The following is a 10,484-nucleotide window of genomic DNA, read 5'->3' on the forward strand; positions in this document are numbered from 1 at the left end:
CCTCAACTGGACGTGGAGAGGTGTACCGGGACACGCCACCTCACTCCCACATTCAGGCTCCCCATGCTTACACTCACAACCACACCCAGCACCGCAATCATCAGATTCCTCAAGTTCAAGTATTTCTTTTTCTCAAGATGCTTCCTTTCCTGAAAGCAGGTTCAGCGGAAGCAGCCTGGTGTTAAAGCACAGGGCACAGCCCGCCAATACGGGAGCAGAGGACAAACCACACTCTGCCACTTTTATTTGTGCATGCACTCTGTCTGCAACAGCTTTTGGTGACAAATGCAGGGTCCCCGGGTGGCTCTCACTCAGGCCTGGAAAAGGGTCCTACGGCCTAGCAGAGCAGCACAAAGGTAAGCAAGACTCAGCATGACAAGACGTGCACAGTAACTGCAGGCTGAGCGGGAGGCCAGCCCCAGGGAGCCCTCTGGCCCCGTGGGTCCAGGAGGCAGGAAGCCAGGGCCATTCGTGAAGGGCACAGCAAGGTAAGGCTGCAGTTCCCCAGTGATCAATACTTTTCTCATGTCACAGAATCAGACAGAAACGCGGGATTCCCCGGATTTCTGAATGCACCAGAATGAAGCACAGAACAGCTGGCCTAACACACGGAGATGTCAATGTCAAATTCTTGTTCGTCTGCGCTCAAGACCTCACCTCCTTGTAGCAGAGAGCAGCGGAAGGCCGCAGGGGCGGGGCAGGTCGCAGGCAGCTGAGGCTCCACGGCTTGGGGGTCTTCGGAGGCTCCAGAGGCCCCCAGTTGATGGTGGTGTGCGGAGTGCCGTGATGGGAGGGGTGGGGCAGCGTGTGGTAGGCAGGCGTCAGGGGTGCCGGCTTGCTGTCTGCGTGCTTGCCGGATGGCGCGATCGGATGAGAGGGGAGCTGGGGGGGGGGGGGTGGGGGGGTGGGAGACAGAGGGAGCAGAACACGACAGCTGCCATCAGGGGCCTCTCAACCAGACCCATGAGGTTCTGCCCACTTCTCAAACACTCCCACTGAAAAACCCCCAAGCCGTCATCATTTCTTTACTCTCCAACCCCAAGCAGTCAACTTCTACGACAGCTATCTATTCTGTATCAGGTCAGCACGGGGGAGCAGGCAGGTGGCAGGATGCGGGGGCCCAGATCCTGGCACCCCACCACCACCTTTATTTGTCATGGACGAACACCGCATAAAGGTGTTCCATGTAGCATAGATCACAATTTTGTACAAGAACAGGCATTTCTTATCCTGGGAAATGTGGTGAAGGGGAGAGTAATTCTCCCCAGTCACACACTGCCTGCTGATTACGGGTAGGCAAAAAACTAGGGCCAAATGTCTGTTTTCATTAACAAAAAAAAAGTTTTCCCGGACACAGCCAGGCCCATTTCTGTTGATGGCTATAAAACCAAAAGTACAACTGCAACAAAAACCATATTGCCTATAAAGCTGAAAATATTTTACTGTCTCTTTACAGAAAAATTTTGCCAATCCCTAGTGTAAAACAAGTTACAAGCTGTTTTCTCGAAAAATCAGCTCTAATCAAAATAAAATTATATGAAATCTAATTTTTCGGAAGAATAATAGGGTTTATTTTCCTGGAAAACCTGTAAATATTCCATCATACTGATAATTAAACACAAAAATGTTCAATAATACTCAAAACCAGCCCATGACCTCAAATCACCCCAAACAATAAAGCCATGCTTAATAAAGAACGAAGTGTTCTGTGAGCTGGAAATCACAGAGTGAGGTCATCACTCAGAAGAAATCCCTCCTTGAAACACACTGAATGAGAAGCCTGGCACTGGCTGATGCCATGGCGCTCTGGGACCAGCGCAACACACTTCCTGCGGGAACCACGTGCCCACACTGGTTCATGCGTGCGTGGGCGCATCCTGTGTTGTCACAGGCCACATGGCCACCACACAATTCACAAGCGGAGAAAACGAGGTACAACAGCCCTTCTAGCAACAGCACCACAGTAATATTTGGATTGGTTTCTCCTTAAGGAAGTCAGAAGAGGTCATGGTCTTTGCTACAATGAGATTCTTCTTCAAGGAGGACCCTGCTGAGTATGGGGGAGGACACGCAACACCGCCAAGAGGAAACTCCCTCAGAAGAACACCTAACACTTGCAAAGCCTGTGCGTGGCGCGCACTGGCGGGGTTCAGCTGGAGCACGAAGTCTTCCCTGATGTGGACTCATACTGTTTGCTCTCAGGGTGTTGCTGACAACGTGAAGCAGCACTGCCACTTCTCAGGCACACACACACCTGCACAAAGAGTAGCTCTGGAATCATTTTAGTTCCAGGGAAGCTAAGCATTGTTAGCATTTTTTTTTTTTCCAAGTATGGAGAAGTTACAAACGGCAGAGCCACTCAAAATGCGACCTTAGCTAAAGCCAACCAGCAGTTTCCACCTGTAAGCTGTTGACAGAAATCTAGTACAATAAAACTCATCAGAAAGCTATGCTACAGGGGCGCCTGGGTGCCTCAGTCAGTTAAGCACCTGATTCTTGGTTTCGGCTCAGCTCACGATCTCACAGTTTTGTGAGTTTGGGTCCTGCATTGGGCTCCATGCTGACAGCTCGGAGCCCGCTTGGGATTCTCTCTCTCCTTCTCTCTCTGCCCCTCCCCTGCTTGTGCACCTGTTCTCTCAAAATAAGTAAATAAGCATTTAAAAAAAAATGCTATGCTACAGTCACTCTTCCTGAGCAAACACTGCAACGGTAGGGATGTGGATGCAGAAGTGAGCCACATGGTGGAAAGTGCAAATAAAGATCACAACAACCTAAAGCGTACGTGAGAAAAAAGCACCACCTGGAAATGCCGTGCACTCACAGGTCATTTGTGAAAAGGGGTGTGTACTTTTGTTTAAGAGGAGAACATGAAAATGATTCCACACCAGTATCTTAAGCATAAAACACCAGTAACGACAAGTTTTAAACATGGATACTGTGTGCTGAGGTACTTCAAAACGTTTAAGTTTTTAAAAAGTCAAAGAGCTGGTTAGCTCCTCTACGAGGATAAATGGATTTCTTAAAACAGTGAGGCAAAAGCCACATTTGAAAGCCTTCAACATGAATCTGGACCTTTAGTTATGTTTTTATTTTAGAGAGAGAGCAAGAGGGGGAGGGGGCAGAAGGGGAGAATCTCCAGAAGGCTCCACGCTCAGTGTGGAGGGTCTGATCCCACGATCCCAGGATCATGACCTGAGCTGAAATCAAGAGTGGATGCCCAACTGACTGAGCCACCCAGGTGCCCCCAGCCCTTTGTTTGTTTGTTTGTTTTTTTAATGTTTATTTATGTTTGAGACAGAGAGAAACAGAGCATGAATGGGGGAGGAGCAGAGAGAGAGACGGAGACACAGAATCCGAAGCAGGCTCGTGGGGCTCAAACTCACGGACCATGAGATTGTGACGTGAGCCGAAGTCGGACACTTAACCGACTGAGCCACCCAGGTGCCCCAACCCAGCCCTCTGGATCACCATAAATACTTCTGTTTTTTGATACAACAGAATACAGTTAAGATTCTCAGGAAAAAACAAAAACACATATGGATGGTGGCTCCTGAGGTTTTAGGTGAAAACCCCCTGAAAGTTAGTCTCCTAGGCCCCCTCTGAGCAGAAACAGTTTCCAAGCCAACTGCCATCAAACCACGTACAAGGAGGCACAATCTAGGCACCATCGGTGTGAGGCGACAAGCTGTGTGACAGGGACTCGCCAGGATCCCCAGAGAAACACAGGTATGAATTTATATTGTTGAGCCACACACAGATTATGCTTCAAAACACCTGCTCACTTGCTGCCCCACCCCCTACCCCCAGAGGCCGACCCCACAGTGTGGAGAGGTACAGGGGTCCTTACGGTGTGAGACGGCACAGAATGGGGCTTGATGGTGGGGTTGCCAACAGAGGTGACCTTTGTCTGCTTCTGGAGATGGTCCACCCACTCGTGCAGATCCTGCTGGTTGTTGCAGGACACCAGGATCCGCTCAATCATGCTCCCTGGAAGGGAGGAGAGACACACTGAGGCGGGAAGATAGGCAGAAAGCACACGCGTGCGCACACACACCCACGGAGAGGGCAGCAGCGCTCCAACACAGCCCTCCGGACGGTCCAGCCACAACGTGCACACACACCGTGAGCTGCCACTCATCACCGTGACAGACAGCGGCCAGAGAGTCTGTGCCTATCACCTGATATTTCAAATGCATTTCTATGATTTTCACTGTCCTCAAGCTTTGTGATTGTCATTCCTGTCGTTGGTAGCTTTCCCTAAAAAAGAACCCCCCCACAAAAAAAAAACAATTAGTGCTTTTCTAGTAAAGAACGTACCATTATCAAAACAAGTATTAATAATTTTAGGAATGGCAGAAGCAGCACCCTGTAAAGTGAAACAGCTGACTGTTGCCATAAGCATGCATAGTACAGACTTTTCCGTCAAGTAAGAAACCATAACACTGTAATAAAAGGAAAATGGAGTCCGTAGTAAGGTCCAGGACGAAAGCAAATTCCATCTGACACATTTCTCTGAACGTGAACACCAAGTCCCAAGAACGTGACCTATCAGGATCAAAAACTAAAGGAGGCGCTGATTTGCCTCACGAAGAGGCTCAGAGGAAGTTCACGTTTGAAGGCAACACGGGAAGCTGGGACGAGAACAACTGTCCTGGGGCCACACTTGGCTGTCCACCAGAGGGGAGGTGGGGAGTTGTGCTGAGCACCACATGGAAGGCACAAAGATGGGGACCAGCACGGGCGGGGCTGGCGGATAGAAGGCATTCGAGTTGGGCTGCACAGACAACGGTCACAGCACTCAGACGCCCTTCCCAGGCCACCATGCACAGAAGAGGAAAGCAGGGTCCCATTGGTGGCATGAGGCTCTCACTGGCACGTTGACACCAACACCGAGGGCGAATGTGGCACGGGCCTCGAGCCTGCCCCGAACGGCCACCTCTGCTCCCTCAGGTCACAGCAGAGCTGGTCCCAGCCTCTCGGGGTACAAACCACAAAGCCAGAGTGCGCTGGCAGAAAGGACTCAGCTTTGTGTTTAGTGGGGCCACCTGACAATGGGGGGCAGGGCTGCCGATTCAGGGGAACCGGGGTAGGTACCCGCCCAACAGCACACTCACAAACTCGGAGGCACGGGTTTTCTGGGTTTACTAGACACATCAGCTTTATCAATTTTAAAGTGCTCCTTCTGGAGAAAGTGTGTGACTCCTCCTCCTCTTTGGGGACCAAGCTCTCTGTGGAGGCACACACACGCCACAGACACCTGGAACTCAGGATCCACTCGTGCACGTGTCCGGGACAACACAGAACAATGTGCCACGTGGGGACTCCTGCTGATGCAGGACTGAGGACTGGCCAGGCCCGGAAACAAGCCATGGGAGAGAGCACGCTGCTCTAAGTCACAGAAAATAGGCAGTGAGGACAGAAGCAGCTATTAAGAGAAAAAGAAGCTACTTGACACCACAGGATACATTTCTGCAGAGACACCAGACCTCTCCTTTTGCATTTTCTTCTCACATCAGCTCGCACATCTTCTCAGTGTCAGCAAAACGACCGACTAGAGAGGTTCCGTGATCACTCACCACTAGGTACATCACCTGGCCTCAGCCAGGGTCCCTGGCTCTGCGCCCGCCCGCCACTGCACCCACCGGGCACCACAGTGGCCAGGAAAGAAGGGGCAACTAAGACAGGACTCAGGCAGGTCACCTCAAGCAGTCGGTGCCCTTAGGAGGCAGCCCTACAGAGGTCACTGGGGTCCCCCCTGCCACCCGTGTTTGCTCAGGACCAATGCGGGGACATCTGCAGTCATGCGGAAACAGGCTAAGTGTGACATACTCGACTAGGTGACACTATCTATACACACAGCACCACACCCAAAATCCAAAATAAGCCTGGAACGGATTCTGAGATCCACAGCAAATAGTAACGTGTAAACCGAAAATGTACTTTACCTGATAGATAAAACCACTCATCCTAGGACTGGCAGATAACATCAGCAAACTATTTGGGAAGAGCAGAAGGTATCTCTCATTCTTTTCCTAACGTAAAAGAACAAACAAATCCAAGTAATTTGTTTCAAAACACACAGATGTGAGAACAAGTATTTATATTAAGCGTTATGAAACATACTGAACGTCCTTCCAAAAATTTTATCAGCTAAATTAAATGCAAACAGAATTATGATAAAGTCTCAGACTCACTGGCAGCCCATGTAGCATCTTTTAAAAACAACTGGGTTAAGGAGTTCAGCTTTGCCATTAACTCTTTTTCATCTAAAATTTTCTTTTTATGGTTGAGAGAGAACAGAACTTGTCGAGCTTGGGTGCTGTGGGGAAGAACAGGTGGGCCTTTCAAGCTTGAGGGGAGGGTAGGATAAAATGTTAAAATCAACTGAATGATTCCTGGCACTTCCCTTAAAGCCCAATCAATTCAATATTGTTTTTGTCCATGCTGTAAACCTTACCTAGTTTACATGAAAGATTTAAAAGCATCTATATTAAAAACCATTTGCTTCAATGGGGAGGGGGGGATGCCCCAGAGAGACCACAATAAAGGACACAAGTTTCCAGGAACGTAAAGGAGACCAAAACGAGGAACGCAGACGGCCCTTTCCCAAGCTGCCATTTCCACGCTGCCCACAGAAGCCCAGGGGTCAGGACGCAGGGTCCTCAGGCAGACTCCTCAGACTCCAGCCACATGCCAAGTGCGCTGGAAACCGGTCCTGCACTCTGAGCCTGTCTAGGGGGACTTCTCACACTCTGTTCCCGAAGACGCCCCACACACTTGTGGGGCTCAGAGCACAGGCTCGAGACCCTCCAGTCGTGTCCCCAGCCACTCTGCACAGCAGAGCACGTGGCCGTAGCGCTCCTGCCCTGCATACCTCACTCCCGGCGCACTGGACCATGACCTGGGACATGTAAACGACGCTGCCCAGGGTCGTGATGTCATCTCCCTCCCAGCTCCGGATGGCTTCTGTCAGGATCTGCAACTCCAGCTCCTTCCTTTTCCGCACCTCCTGACACTGCGCCTGGGACACACACCACCACGGTCAGGAGGTACGGGAGCCCCCAGAACCTCAACTACCGGCCACGCGACTTTGAGACACATCATCTGCTGAATGAGAAAGCGTTCAATTCACAGGCACAGAAGTAAGAGCTCTGGAAAGAGAGACACGGCTTTAGAACAATACAGCAGATCTCGCTACTTCTAGAAGAAAAAATGCAGATTGGACAAGAAGAGACTTTCTGGCTTTACTGGTCTCTGCTGGCACAAGGACTGAGCAGGGGCCAGGAGTGCATGCTGCACGTGAGGTAAGTCAGGCATGTTCCAGAAACACCGGCGGCATGGCAGCAGGGTGAAGGAGCGGGACCACCTGGTCCTCACCGAAGACACAGCCCACAGAGCAAGACCTTCATAAGGAACTATCGTGTCATGACTTTTTAAAGGTTAAACGATCATTTTCTGGTGTCGACAGCCCAGTAAAGCATGCAAATTTACCACCACGGTAAATAAACTACCGTGATTATTTTGTATTTGAATACACCCAGATTCTCACTCTCATTTTCTTTCATCACCTAACTTTTTTAGGGAATAAATTTTTCTACATTCATCGGTCATAATAATGCTGAGGGAAAAAATCATAATATGCCCAGTGACTTACTGAGAGGTTTTTGAAGGCAGTCATGGATTTTTGAATATCTTGTCTATCTGGATGATAATCCTTTGAATAAAAGAAAACACTATTAGCTTTCATGAGGCAAACTGTTTTCTTCAAAAGGCACTCTAGAGACTAGCTTGAAACTTTCCCAACCCTTTCAACCCACAATAGGTCTTATTCTTCTCAGCACTGAAGTGTTATTCGTACTCTTGTGGGCCCAGTAGACTTTGGGGAAACCGTGGTCTAGAAGACAAAAGCCCAGGGGCAGCTGGGTGGCCCAGTCAGTTAAGCCTCTGACTCTTGATTTCAGCTCAAGTCATGATCTCATGGTTCGTGGGGTTGAGCCCATGTTGGGATCTGTGCTGACGGTGTGGGGCCTACTTGAGATTCTCTTCTCCCTCTCGCTCTCTGTCATGCTGTCTCGGTCTCTAAATAAATAAACGTTAAAAAAAAAAAAAAAAGACAAAAACCCATGGCAGGACTCAGCACCTCCTCCCAGCACTGGCCTTGCTGAGGCTCTAAACCACAACAGCAGAGGGGGTTGGCAAGGAAGAGGGCCAGCAGGCCCACCCTTCATAGAGAAAGTTCGCCAACCTGCACCCATACACGGCAACTTAAACCCAAGTTTCTGCCAGGCCTGCAGTCTGCTTTTCAAAACTAAGATAAATACCCATCACGAACGGATTGATTCTTTCACTCTTATTACTGTATAAACGCTATGCTTACCATTTGTAACCAAGTGTTCCTAACCGGGCACCTCAATGCTACTTAAATCTGAGCTTAACGTTTCGTAGCTTTTGGAGACTTTTCTAACAGCAGCCGTGGGTGACAGAGATCAAGGAGGATATGTAATTTTGTAGAGGGAGGGGAAGGAGAAAACACCATTTAACAAAATCGTTTTGAAAATCCTTCAAGTCAAAAACCTTTGCAAAAACACTTCTGTCGGTTCCCGCCTCTGACACAGACGGCGAGCTTCCCTGACGGGGGCGGAGGGCCCCCGAGCGGCAGCACGACAAGCAGTACCTCCATGTGTCTCTCCAGCTCCTTGAGCAACGTGGGGTACTTGTCCAGGCGCATGAACGGTCTGCTGAGGCCGGTGGTCAGCACCAGGATCCCCGGGCTGCTGGCGCCTCTGGTCTCCATGAACTCTCCCAGCTGCTCGCTGAGCGGAGAGAATGGACGGCGTAGTGGTTAGAGCCCGCACACAGACAGGGGAAAGGCCCGCCCTGCCGGCAGCACCGGGTTGGGCAGCTAACGGGTGCTTAGAGCTCTTTGTGCTTAGAGCCACACTGGCGCCGGCTACATTGAGACACCAAACGCGAACACCCCCAGAAGGCTCATGCCATCACTCTGGCTATGGGCAAACCCAGCTGGGCATAACCCGGCACGGGCGGTCCGCTAAGCAAACCCACACCTTCCATTCATGGAGGCCACCTGAGCAAGCCTAGTCCACAGCTGAGCTAGAAGATGGCCATCCTCTGGGTCCCTCGAGCTGGTGACACAAAGTAAAAGATGCTTTACGGCCACAGTGAAGTGAACCGGGGCGCAGATGCCCTGGCTGCACAGGAGGCCGCCCAACAGCCCCGAAGCATTCTGTGCAAGCAGCAGGCACGAGGCAGCACCATCAAGTAACGGACCCTTCCACTTAGGCTTTAAAATGTCAAAAGCACGGTCACATCACCACCTCGCTTAGCCTCATGGTAGAGCGTGACCACACTTGTAGGTAAGGAGACTGAACGCGTATCTGGAAATCCAAAAGCTGAAAGCCGTGCCTGCCTATCTCCCCACTCCTGCCACTTTCACCACGCTGCTCATCTAACCTGGTGACCAGCAAGGCCCTCGTGAGGCCTCCATGCTCACGCACTCCAGGTTGGCCCCAAATGCTCCAGTTCAACAGCCACGGCATCCGGAATGACCCATGAAGGTCCGGCGTGCAGCTGTGAACATCACGCTTGGACACCCGCATCAGGACTCATGCCGGGGACTGAAGGTCTGGCACCTGCGTCCCTAGTGCACGCGACGTTCGGGGTCCAGGCTAGAAGCCCCACCTGTGTTCCTCACTGTTGCCCCTGTGCACCACTCAAGACGGGGGGGAGTGAGGGGCAGACAGGCTGGGAGAGGAGCAGGCAGCAGCTCAGGTCACCCCTGTGAAGAGCAGGGTGACCACTGAGCCCCCACGTCGCACTGTGAAGGACATTATACATGAAGCCAAAAAATGTGAGAATCCCTAAGAATATCAGAGCACATCAGTCCTCAGTGCAGGCTGCCTGATCTGACCTCAGGGACCCAGCCACTGCCTCACCTCCTCCGTCCCTTCCTCCCCAACTCAGCTACACCTGCCCACCACCCAAGCTTCTTGGGAACACCAGCCACACTCAGTGCTCCTGGTGAAAACATGTATAGTACTTAGGCTAAAGCACCTGAAACTGCTAGTTCAAAAGTAACAAGCAAGAGTAGTTTCCTACAGTTCAACTAAACACAGCTCATGTTGGAAACGTCAAGAATCGGTGTTGGCACAGCCTGCCTCTTACCCAACCACAAGTGACCTCACATCAACTCTGCGACCACACCTACCAGGGAAAGCGGTTCACTTAACCGAACCAACTCAGAAATAAATGGTTTCAAACTTCAGGTTGAAAACCAATCAATCACTATGAAGCTAGTCTTACGTTTCCTACACACGCAAGGCTTTTTTAGAAAGCTACTGCTCCCTAAAATTGGGTTAACAAAAATTAGGAGGCCTGGTTAAGCACGGGATGCTGCACTGCAGTGAGAGCGCACGACTGGGCTGTGTGAACACAGCAACGGTGTGGTTAGCAGTACCTGCCAGCTG

At 50.7% G+C, this 10,484-nt stretch overlaps 1 protein-coding gene across 8 annotated transcripts in view; it reads right to left on the reverse strand.

Annotated features, from left to right (window-relative positions):
* The window catches only part of ARHGEF7 (Rho guanine nucleotide exchange factor 7), a 108,895-nt gene that overhangs the window by 20,070 nt on the left and 78,341 nt on the right, over window positions 1-10,484 (reverse strand). For all 8 annotated transcript variants that reach the window (XM_040487074.1, XM_040487073.1, XM_040487068.1 and 5 more), the window contains 7 exons: window positions 8,675-8,813; window positions 7,655-7,714; window positions 6,875-7,021; window positions 5,946-6,032; window positions 4,179-4,257; window positions 3,848-3,987; window positions 658-882 (listed from right to left, as the gene is read on the reverse strand). In XM_040487074.1, the coding sequence (XP_040343008.1) occupies window positions 658-882; window positions 3,848-3,987; window positions 4,179-4,257; window positions 5,946-6,032; window positions 6,875-7,021; window positions 7,655-7,714; window positions 8,675-8,813 (877 nt within the window). The remainder of the gene's footprint in view (window positions 1-657; window positions 883-3,847; window positions 3,988-4,178; window positions 4,258-5,945; window positions 6,033-6,874; window positions 7,022-7,654; window positions 7,715-8,674; window positions 8,814-10,484) is intronic.

This window comes from Herpailurus yagouaroundi, unplaced genomic scaffold (genome assembly GCF_014898765.1).
Source record: "Herpailurus yagouaroundi ecotype Mexico unplaced genomic scaffold, PumYag 164, whole genome shotgun sequence".
NCBI lineage: Eukaryota > Metazoa > Chordata > Mammalia > Carnivora > Felidae > Herpailurus > Herpailurus yagouaroundi.